The following is a 12,164-nucleotide window of genomic DNA, read 5'->3' as shown; positions in this document are numbered from 1 at the left end:
AATGAAAAAGCGAGCAGATTTATCACAGCCAAGCTTGCTTATTCTTTGCACATGTTTGGAGAGTGGTATCATTCCGGACAGCTGACGTATAAAGCTTTTTAAGCATTTCAACAGTGAATATTAATGAGATTTTAGTTTGTGTGGTTATGCAAGAACAGTGATCGGTCTAGAACAAAAATAGATGAACCACCAAATATTTCAGTACCACAGAACACAAATAAATAGTATACTATATATCCTTGCAAACAATGTGGGCAATCTAACCACTTTCAATTACAGTGAGATGGTCTTATATTTAGGTCACAGTTATGGTTTATGTTACAGTAGCTCACAAAATGACCCCACGTCAGATGCGTAATGAGATCTGTATGGAGTGGCGGTTAAAACTGTGCTCTTTATAAAAACGTATTTGCTTTGCTTGTTTACACGACACTGAATATTATACACTAAACCAAGGAAACCACTAAACCAGGATACCAAATAATTTCCACTGCTGCAGATGTTTTTGACATTGAATATATGGTATCAATGCGCTTGTATTGTTCTGCAGAAACAAACCTATTTTAGAGACACACTTTGCAGAATATCTCTCTGACCTCAAGAAGATGTGATATTGAAAAAATAATTATTTTACCTCACTGTGGTACAGGGTATTTATATTATTGAGACATTTCTACCGCCCTTGACTTCTCCATCAATATAATTCCATATCACACGGAAAACAGCTCAGCTTCAAATCAACTGTACAATTTTGAGGGACAGAATGCCATGTATGTGTAATTTCTATGGCATGGTTGAAAGGTGGGAGTAAAAAATGGGCAACTGGTGAAGCCAGGATAGGATATACCTGCTGAGACAGGCTCCAGCGCAAGTCCTGTAATGCATCCAGCATCTTGTATATGTCAAAAACCCGTACAACCTCAATCCTCTGCATTGCTTCTGCCTAAAACAAAAAAACAAAAAAAAGATGTAGTGAGCTGTCCCATCACCCCAATGTAGATAGATAAAATCAGAACTTGGAATAGAGTTGTGCAAGAAACTGGAAAGTGGCCATGATACTTTGAAGGAGATATTGGGCAGCAGCCATATATGGTCAGGCATCAACTGGGAAAGGCTTGAAGACACCATGTCAACATAGCCATTACTTTACAGTGGGGAGAAATGGGCTATAAAGTTCAGCCACTAAACACCTCTTGCTCACACTGAAAGAAACAGGCAAGAGTGCAAGCTCAGTTTTCAGCAATCACTATCTCTTCTCAGAACTAAGGGGGAACCGACACAAAGGGCACAACTATGTGCTACTTTACTATTTCATACCCCATTTCTTAAATATCTGTGTAAACCTATTCAATCATTCATGCATTTTTTTTGCTTGAACCACCTTTCATTGAGCTCTTAAAGATAAGCAGTTTTTCAAGGGAAATTTTCAATCAGCTGCTTTGATAAGTTATTAGCACATAATAAATAGAGTGACAAAATCCAGAAACAGAGAATGTGCTTGTTTGAGTTTCTGACAAGGGGAAAATGCTTGTGATAGTCTGAGGGAGTAAGTGATATGATAAAACAAAACAAAGACTGCAAGCAGGATAAAAACCCTGTAAGAGATTAGCGAGACAAATGAGTAGCCCAGTAGGCACACTATAATCAGGGAAATAATTACAACAGACAGTACATGCACAGAAGCTATACACTAACTCTCCTTTGATGGCAACTGCCAACTACAGTCATGACGGGACACTGGAGGTTTGGATGACTTCCTGAGGGGCTGCCGCTAAGGTAGGAAAGTGGAGACCAGGAAAAGAGCCCATGATGAGAGAGAAATGTCAGCCACTCATTGTGGCAAACCAAGGGCAGGTCTTCCCTTTAAAATGGGCGGGGCATTCGAGAGGGAAGAGACGCCTCCTTCCAATCAGAACACAGCAGATACCATACCAGGCATCCAATACCTTGACAAACCTGACCAGGCAGGGGGGTAGTGGATAGAAGCTCTACGAATATAATCCTCCCAGACACAATCCCCAGTGGGGAATCGTTGGGAGACCAGAACAGAGCCTCTAATTCACCTATTTCCATCTCCAAGCGAGTGGGATGGAGAAAAGGGGGAAAGGAAGACAGAGAAAGTGGTGCCATAAAGGGGAGGGCAACTGGTGATCACAAAAGAGCCCAACTGCCCCTATTTCCTCCTTCCAGGTACCTAAATCCAGTGAGGTTAGTAGACCCTAGACTTCAAGCTGGAAACATAATGTACTATCTGGCACTCTGGGGCAACTGTGTAAGATAAGTGAGGGAATAGTATAATGTCTGAATACTTTGGATGTTACTACCAGGATGCACAACAACAAGAGACAAGCAGGTCATATCCTACTTACAATGGAACTAGACGAAATAAGTAACTCTAGTAGTTTGGACTAGGAAAAAATATAAATACTTCCAAATGAAAGCCACATATATCCTTGCTGATGAACTTACAATGAAATGCTATACTTCTTAACATAACTGACATGTTGTTGTCCTAGCTTAATTCCACTTTCCTTAATGCATATGAGGAGGAAGTTCTCTTCCTTATGTCTAACCTAGGGTTCTTTTGGGTGTACCTGGAAGTGTGGTGTGAAAGCAGAGTTCTATCACGTATGCAAAACCCACACCCGCCTTCAGATTTTTCCATCTGGACCTCTACCTTTGTCCTACGATGGATTAAAGAGGAGGGGAATGCGAGGGAAGATGGTCAGAGATGTGTGTGTGAGAATCAAGATGCTGCAAGAGCCACTAGTTAGAGTCAACATTTCTGTTTAAAGGTGGGCAGGAATTTGTCACTAGGTAAAAAAAAATGCTCCTTACACCAAGAGTTTTCTAACCTATCGCCAAGATCCATAGAAAAGATGAATTCTTGCTTGGTTCTCCTTAATGGATTATTTACTACAGGTAAGAGTGTCAGAAAGTTGAGAAAACATCGAAGGACTATTTGTGAAATTAAGCACTGACACAATCAACTGAAATGATACTTACTGGTGACATCTCTTTTGATCTACACTGACACGTTTTAAAACTTGCACAGCCAACTCAGTGTTCATTCCACTAGTAGTCAGTAAATTGGAGTACCATTACATTGGGTTATAGTAATATCTGTTATTTGCACTACTTAGAAACTGTAGCAGTCGTTGTTGAAGTGAAACATTAGTAGTAATAATTGTGTGTACTTAGTAGCATGAGCCTGTTCCCCTCTCCCCAATTACAATGCTGCAAGTAAGACTGCTAGTGCAGTGCAGTTTTGCTGGTAGGGTTGGGTAATGTAGTGTGCTCCATTCCTACAGGCTCAGTGGTAGCTGAATGCAGGCTGCATACCCATCTACATAGGTAGGCACTGCATATGCATTTGTCAGAGGAAATGAGGTGCATGAGAATCAAAGTTTTAAAGCAGATACACTTTGATGAAGCCTGAAGGAATACTTTAATGAAATCAGAAACAGGAGGGACTACCTGTATTGTCTCATCCACAGGTGTAAGTTATGTCGGACAGTGTAGCTGAGATGCCACCTCAATAAGTTAACATCAAAAGAGTAATAGGGTCATTTAGACCCTAGTGGACAGTGTTGGAGTGTAGTTTTTCTAATAAATATTAACATGAAATGCTTGCGAAAGTAATGTATAATGAAACTGCATAGAAAACGTGATAGAAGAAAATGAATGTGTTATTAATGTATGTGTTTGAATTGTGCCCACGGGGAGTGGCCACCAATGTATACGATGATTAATGAAGATGATTAATAATGCATTAATAGTGTACTAATATATGATTTTATATTAGCATTAAGAATCTTGTATTAAGGTTTTGCTGAATTAATCACTAGGCCTTAGTTAGCAAGGGTCTGGGCCTAGTTGCCTGGTCTCATATTAAATGTGTTTTTTCTAACGTGCACTGTTCTGTCTTGCTGAAGGACATCAAACTGTACTTTTCCAGAAGTTAGAGGTGTGTGTGTAACCGTAGTAAATTCTTTCTCATGAGATCCGACTTGCTCAAGGAGACATTCTTGCCGAATGCAACAGTGTAATTCGCAACAGGTACAAGGTCGCCCAAACTGGTAAAGACAATGGAGCTACTGACAAACGAGGAGTGTAACTTTTCCTACCTGACATTCTAACATGTTGAAGACGTAAAACACAGGAGCCAATAAACTGCATGAGAACTGTTTTAAGTGAAAATTCTAGTAAGGTGATCAACAGACTACTGGATAGAGATAATGATGCACCAAATACTAACCAATTGGAAATTAGAAACTTGTCTGGCAAATTCAATTTAACGACGTGTTACAAGGAGAAATCAGCCATTGCATGCCTTTATCCTGCCACTCTTACTCAGCCATTTTCTTGTCTCTTACTGAGACATTAGAGGGACACTCTTAGGGTTGCTCTGATATTCTGACTTAGTCCTTGCTATTGATACTTTAAACCATCCTCATTTTGTCTTACCCGATGCTTACTTCTCCTCCTTATGAGGGAAGTATTCCTACTTACCCTATTCTGCCGAGACTTTGCTGTTCTATCCTGGCTGATGGTGGATCGACTGCTGTCCTGAGGACGAAGATTGATTCTGTATGCTGATCCATTATGGAGGATAACTATATGATGATGAAATTGAAATTGTCTATTTGCCTTTTCTTTCTAGGTACCAACTGCTGTTTGATAGAGACCATAGTTAGATGTTTTCTAAATTTTGTGTTACAAAATTGTTTTGCATGAAGCCCAACATGCCGATGCTAATCAGAGGTTAGATAAGGAGTCCACTAAAATGAATGCAAATAGACAAATGACTGGATCTTTGCTTTGTTGAATAACGTGTGTAAAGAAATGGCTCCCTGTTGCAGTTACCCCCCACTTTTTGCCTGATACTGATGCTGACTTGACTGAGAAGTGTGCTGGGACCCTGCTAACCAGGCCCCAGCACCAGTGTTCTTTCACCTAAAATATACTTTTGATTCCACAATTGGTACACCCTGGCATCCAGATAAGTCCCTTGTAACTGGTACCCCTGGTACCAAGGGCCCTGATGCCAGGGAAGGTCTCTAAGGGCTGCAGCATATCTTATGCCACCCTGGGGACCCCTCACTCAGCCCAGACACACTGCTTGCCAGCTTGTGTGTGCTGATGAGAACAAAACGAGTAAGTCGACATGGCACTCCCCTCAGGGTGCCATGCCAACCTCACACTGCCTATGCAGTATAGATAAGTCACCCCTCTAGTAGGCCTTACAGCCCTAAGGCAGGGTGCACTATACCATAGGTGAGGGCACCAGTGCATGAGCACTATGCCCCTACAGTGTCTAAGCAAAACCTTAGACATTGTAAGTGCAGGGTAGCCATAAGAGTATATGGTCTGGGAGTCTGTCAAATACGAACTCCACAGCTCCATAATGGCTACACTGAATACTGGGAAGTTTAGTATCAAACTTCTCAGAATAATAAACCCACACTGATACCAGTGTTGGATTTATTAAAAAATGCACACAGAGAGCATCTTAGAGATACCCCCTGTATTTTACCCAATTGTTCAGTGCAGGACTGACTGGTCTGTGCCAGCCTGCTGCTGAGAGACGAGTGTCTGACCTCATGCGGTGAGAGCCTTTGTGCTCTCTGAGGACAGAAACAAAGCCTGCTCTGGGTGGAGGTGCTTCACACCTCCCCCCTGCAGGAACTGTAACACCTAGCAGTGAGCTTCAAAGGCTCAAGCTTCGTGTTACAATGCCCCAGGGCACTCCAGCTAGTGGAGATGCCCGCCCCCTGGACACAGCCCCCACTTTTGGCAGCAAGCCAGGAAAAATAATGAGAATAACAAGGAGGAGTCACTGGCCAGTCAGGACAGCCCCTAAGGTGTCCTGAGCTGAGGTGACTCTGACTTTTAGAAATCCTCCATCTTGTAGAAGGAGGATTCCCCCAATAGGGATAGGAATGTGACCCCCTCCCCTTGGGAGGAGGCACAAAGAGGGTGTACCCACCCTCAGGGCTAGTAGCCATTGGCTACTAACCCCCCAGACCTAAACACGCCCTTAAATTTAGTATTTAAGGGCTTCCCTGAACCTAAAGATTTAGATTCCTGAAACTACAAGAAGAAGAGGACTGCTGAGCTGAAAAACCCCTGCAGAGGAAGAACAGAAGACACCAACTGCTTTGGCTCCAGACTTACCGGCCTGTCTCCTGCCTTCCAAAGAAACCTGCTCCAGCGACGCTTTCCAAGGGACCAGCGACCTCTGAATCCTCTGAGGACTGCCCTGCTTCGAGAAAGACAAGAAACTCCCGAGGACAGCGGCCCTGCTCCAAAAGAACTGCAACTTTGTTTCAAGTAGCAGATTTAAAGACCCCTGCAACTCCCCGCAAGAAGCGTGAGACTTGCAACACTGCACCCGGCGACCCCAACTCGACTGGTGGAGAAACAACGCTTCAGGGAGGACCCTCCGGCGACTCTACGACTGTGAGTAACCAAAGTTGTCCCCCCCTGAGCCCCCACAGCGACGCCTGCAGAGGGAATCCCGAGGCTCCCCCTGACCGCGACTGCCTGAACTCCATTTCCCGACGGCTGGAAAAGACCCTGCACCCGCAGCCCCCAGCACCTAAAGGAACGGAACTCCTGTGCAGGAGTGACCCCCAGGAGGCTCTCTCCCTTGCCCAGGTGGTGGCTACCCCGAGGAGCCCCCCCCTTGCCTGCCTGCAACGCTGAAGAGATCCCTTGATCTCTCATTGAAAACCATTACAAACCCGACGCGTGTTTGCACACTGCACCCGGCCGCCCCCGCGCTGCTGAGGGTGTACTTTTTGTGCTGACCTGTGTCCCCCCCGGTGCCCTACAAAACCCCCCTGGTCTGCCCTCCGAAGACGCGGGTACTTACCTGCTGGCAGACTGGAACCGGGGCACCCCCTTCTCTCCATTGAAGCCTATGCGTTTTGGGCACCTCTTTGACCTCTGCACCTGACCGGCCCTGAGCTGCTGGTGTGGTAACTTTGGGGTTGCTCTGAACCCCCAACGGTGGGCTACCTTGGACCAAAAACTGAAACCTGTAAGTGACTTACTTACCTGTGAAAACTAACATTACTTTACCTCCCCCAGGAACTGTGAAAATTGCACTAAGTGTCCACTTTTAAAACAGCTTATTGTGTTTTATGTGAAAAGTATACATGCTAATGAAATGATTCAAAGTTCCTAAAATACTTACCTGCAATACCTTTCAAATGAGATATTACATGTAAAATTTGAATCTGTGGTTCTTAAAATAAACTAAGAAAAGATATTTTTCTATAACAAAACCTATTGGCTGGATTTGTCTCAGTGTGTGTTCCTCATTTATTGCCTGTGTGTATGTACAACAAATGCTTAACACTACTCCTTTGATAAGCCTACTGCTCGACCACACTACCACAAAATAGAGCATTAGTATTATCTCTTTTTGCCACTATCTTACCTCTAAGGGGAACCCTTGGACTCTGTGCATGCTATTCCTTACTTTGAAATAGCACATACAGAGCCAACTTCCTACATTGGTGGATCAGCGGTGGGGTACAAGACTTTGCATTTGCTGGACTACTCAGCCAATACCTGATCACACGACAAATTCCAAAAATTGTCATTAGAAATTGTTTTTGCAATTTGAAATTTTTCTAAATTCTTAAAAGACCTGCTAGGGCCTTGTGTTAGATCCTGTTTAGCATTCCTTTTAGAGTTTAAAAGTTTGGTAAAAGTTTGAATTAGATCCTAGAACTAGTTTTAGTTTCTTAAAAAGGATTCCAACTTTTAGAAGCATAATGTCTAATACAGATGTGAATGTGGTGGAACTCGACACCACACCTTACCTCCATCTACAGATGAGAGAGCTAAGGTCACTCTGTAAACTAAAGAAAATAGCAATGGGCTCCAGACCTTCCAAACTACAGCTCCAGGAGCTGTTGGCAGAGTTTGAAAGAGCCAACCTCTCTGAGGATGGCAACACAGAGGATGAGTATAGTGACTTGGAGGGTGATTCCCCCCCACCAGTCCTATCTAGGGAGGACAGGGCCTCTCAAGCCCTGACTCCACAAATCATAGTCAGAGATGCTGGTTCCCTCACAGGAGGGACCAACCTCTCTGAAATCACTGAGGATAACTCCAGTGAAGAGGACATCCAGTTAGCCAGGATGGCCAAAAGATTGGCTTTGGAAAGACAGATCCTAGCCATAGAAAGGGAAAGACAAGAGATGGGCCTAGGACCCATCAATGGTGGCAGCAACATAAATAGGGTCAGAGATTCTCCTGACATGTTGAAAATCCCTAAAGGGATTGTAACTAAATATGAAGATGGTGATGACATCACCAAATGGTTCACAGCTTTTGAGAGGGCTTGTGTAGCCAGAAAAGTGAACAAATCTCACTGGGGTGCTCTCCTTTGGGAAATGTTCACTGGAAAGTGTAGGGATAGACTCCTCACACTCTCTGGAAAAGATGCAGAATCTTATGACCTCATGAAGGGTACCCTGATTGAGGGCTTTGGATTCTCCACTGAGGAGTATAGAATTAGGTTCAGGGGGGCTCAAAAATCCTCGAGCCAGACCTGGGTTGATTTTATTGACTACTCAGTAAAAACACTGGATGGTTGGGTAACTGGAAATTAAGTGCATGACTATGTTGGGCTTTATAATTTGTTTATGAAAGAACACATTTTAAGTAACTGCTTCAATTAAAAGTTGCATCAGTATCTGGTAGACCTAGGTCCAATTTCTCCCCAAGAATTGGGAAAGAAGGCAGACCACTGGGTCAAGACTAGGGTAACCAAAACTTCCACTGGGGGTGACCAAAAGAAAGGGGTTACAAAACCTCCTCAGGAGAAAGTGGGTGACACTAGAGACAAAGAAAAAGATTCCTCTGTAGGCCCCCAAAAACCAGACCAGGTGGGTGGGCCCCGAGACACAACCCAAAACAAAGGTGGGTAGCAGGGTAAGAACTGGGATGCCACTAAGGCATGGTGCCATAATTGTAGACAGACAGGGCACCACACCAAGGACACTTCTTGTCCCAAAAACAAACCCCCTAGCAAAATCCCAGGGGTGACCAGTGTAGCCATTGGGGATGACTCCTCAGATGAGGAGGTCTTCATAGCCTTCAACTGGAAAAAGGGCCCAACAGGTGAGTTGGAGATTCCAGAGGGAAGTAGACACTTCCACCACCTACTGGTGAATGGAATCCCAGCCACTGCCCTGAGAGACACTTGTGCCAGTCACACTATTGTGCATGACAGGCTGGTGTTCTCAAACCAGTACATTCCAGGTGAGACTGCCAGAGTAAGAGTTAGCCCAGACAGGGTCACTGATAGGCCTGTGGCTTTTGTGCCCATAGAAGTGGGTGGGACTTTTAGCTGGAGAAGGGTGGTAGTCAGTACAGACCTCCCCCTTGATTGTCTCCTTGGAAATGACTACCCAGAGGTTAGTCAGAGCCCAAGAGAGGAACTGGTCCAGTGCCAGTCCTCTCCCAAGGATTCTGGAGTTCCTGCCTCTGCAGTAAATGCAAGTAGGCCCCAGAAGAAAAAGAAAATGAAACAGAGTAGGAAAGGTGGACAACCTTTAGCCAAGGTTCCAGCAAGCCAAGGAGATTCTGCTCCAGTAGGGGAGAACTCCAAAAATGGCTCTGATAAAGTCCAACCTGACCCACAAGAAGTCCTGGCTAGTCAGGCAACTGTTAAGTCTGAGTGGGTGGCCCCTCAGCTAACAGAAGAAAGAGTGGAAGAAGGGTGTTTACTACAAGATGTGGTAACCCCCCACTCTAATACAGCAGACAGGCACCCTGAACCCAAAGAAGCCTGTAACTTAGCCCCTTCCCTTGTAGGTGAAGAGCTAAAGGTGTGGTTCTGGGCACTGACAGCTGTCAGTGGCCTCTGCTGGGTGTTAGCCTTTATGGCTGCACTATCCTTGGCATGGTGGTCAGACCCCATGCCAAATAGCAAGTTAGGCCCCCTGACCCTGTTGGTCATGGTGGGTTTACTCCAGCTCTGGGTAGCCTCTTTGGGTAAGCTAGGGGTGACCCTGGCTAAGATAAGATTAGCAGAGGTGGATACCTCTAACCCCAAAATAGAGAGAATGGGTGAAGACATTAAAAGCACAGACAAGAGGCAGTTCAGATTAGGTCCTATCACTGTGGAAGTGGGTCAGTTCCCCAGAGGGAATGACCTGGACAGGAGGATGTAAGGCAGAGTAGGCCCTGCAACAAACCAGCCTATTTCCTCTACTCTTCCTCGCCTGACAGACTAGGAAGACTCTCCCAGCTTTGGCTGAGTCTCCTGGCCTGTGGGCTGGGGGGGGGGGGGCGTGTGTAAAGAAATGGCTCCCTGTTGCAGTTACCCCCCACTTTTTGCATGATACTGATGCTGACTTGACTGAGAAGTGTGCTGGGACCCTGCTAACCAGGCCCCAGCACCAGTGTTCTTTCACCTAAAATATACTTTTGATTCCACAATTGGTACACCCTGGCATCCAGATAAGTCCCTTGTAACTGGTACCCCTGGTACCAAGGGCCCTGATGCCAGGGAAGGTCTCTAAGGGCTGCAGCATATCTTATGCCACCCTGGGGACCCCTCACTCAGCCCAGACACACTGCTTGCCAGCTTGTGTGTGCTGATGAGAACAAAACGAGTAAGTCGACATGGCACTCCCCTCAGGGTGCCATGCCAACCTCACACTGCCTATGCAGTATAGATAAGTCACCCCTCTAGTAGGCCTTACAGCCCTAAGGCAGGGTGCACTATACCATAGGTGAGGGCACCAGTGCATGAGCACTATGCCCCTACAGTGTCTAAGCAAAACCTTAGACATTGTAAGTGCAGGGTAGCCATAAGAGTATATGGTCTGGGAGTCTGTCAAATACGAACTCCACAGCTCCATAATGGCTACACTGAATACTGGGAAGTTTAGTATCAAACTTCTCAGAATAATAAACCCACACTGATACCAGTGTTGGATTTATTAAAAAATGCACACAGAGAGCATCTTAGAGATACCCCCTGTATTTTACCCAATTGTTCAGTGCAGGACTGACTGGTCTGTGCCAGCCTGCTGCTGAGAGACGAGTGTCTGACCTCATGCGGTGAGAGCCTTTGTGATCTCCGAGGACAGAAACAAAGCCTGCTCTGGGTGGAGGTGCTTCACACCTCCCCCCTGCAGGAACTGTAAACCTAGCAGTGAGCTTCAAAGGCTCAAGCTTCGTGTTACAATGCCCCAGGGCACTCCAGCTAGTGGAGATGCCCGCCCCCTGGACACAGCCCCCACTTTTGGCGGCAAGTCCAGGAGAAATAATGAGAATAACAAGGAGGAGTCACTGGCCAGTCAGGACAGCCCCTAAGGTGTCCTGAGCTGAGGTGACTCTGACTTTTAGAAATCCTCCATCTTGTAGAAGGAGGATTCCCCCAATAGGGATAGGAATGTGACCCCCTCCCCTTGGGAGGAGGCACAAAGAGGGTGTACCCACCCTCAGGGCTAGTAGCCATTGGCTACTAACCCCCCAGACCTAAACACGCCCTTAAATTTAGTATTTAAGGGCTTCCCTGAACCTAAAGATTTAGATTCCTGAAACTACAAGAAGAAGAGGACTGCTGAGCTGAAAAACCCCTGCAGAGGAAGAACAGAAGACACCAACTGCTTTGGCTCCAGACTTACCGGCCTGTCTCCTGCCTTCCAAAGAAACCTGCTCCAGCGACGCTTTCCAAGGGACCAGCGACCTCTGAATCCTCTGAGGACTGCCCTGCTTCGAGAAAGACAAGAAACTCCCGAGGACAGCGGCCCTGCTCCAAAAGAACTGCAACTTTGTTTCAAGTAGCAGATTTAAAGACCCCTGCAACTCCCCGCAAGAAGCGTGAGACTTGCAACACTGCACCCGGCGACCCCGACTCGACTGGTGGAGAAACAACGCTTCAGGGAGGACCCTCCGGCGACTCTACGACTGTGAGTAACCAAAGTTGTCCCCCCCTGAGCCCCCACAGCGACGCCTGCAGAGGGAATCCCGAGGCTCCCCCTGACCGCGACTGCCTGAACTCCATTTCCCGACGGCTGGAAAAGACCCTGCACCCGCAGCCCCCAGCACCTAAAGGAACGGAACTCCTGTGCAGGAGTGACCCACAGGAGGCCCTCTCCCTTGCCCAGGTGGTGGCTACCCCGAGGAGC

At 46.1% G+C, this 12,164-nt stretch overlaps 1 protein-coding gene across 3 annotated transcripts in view; it reads right to left on the bottom strand.

The window, feature by feature from the left end:
• The window catches only part of RAD51D (RAD51 paralog D), a 161,785-nt gene that overhangs the window by 51,323 nt on the left and 98,298 nt on the right, over positions 1-12,164 (bottom strand). For 2 of the 3 annotated variants that reach the window (XM_069226756.1, XM_069226757.1), the window contains exon 7: positions 848-943. The exons of the other annotated variant lie outside the window; for it this stretch is intronic. In XM_069226756.1, coding sequence (XP_069082857.1) covers positions 848-943 — 96 coding nt within the window. The remainder of the gene's footprint in view (positions 1-847; positions 944-12,164) is intronic. 3 annotated transcript variants of the gene reach the window in all.

This window comes from Pleurodeles waltl, chromosome 3_2, assembly GCF_031143425.1.
Source record: "Pleurodeles waltl isolate 20211129_DDA chromosome 3_2, aPleWal1.hap1.20221129, whole genome shotgun sequence".
Classification (NCBI taxonomy): domain Eukaryota; kingdom Metazoa; phylum Chordata; class Amphibia; order Caudata; family Salamandridae; genus Pleurodeles; species Pleurodeles waltl.
This window is presented reverse-complemented; position numbering and strand designations above follow the sequence as displayed.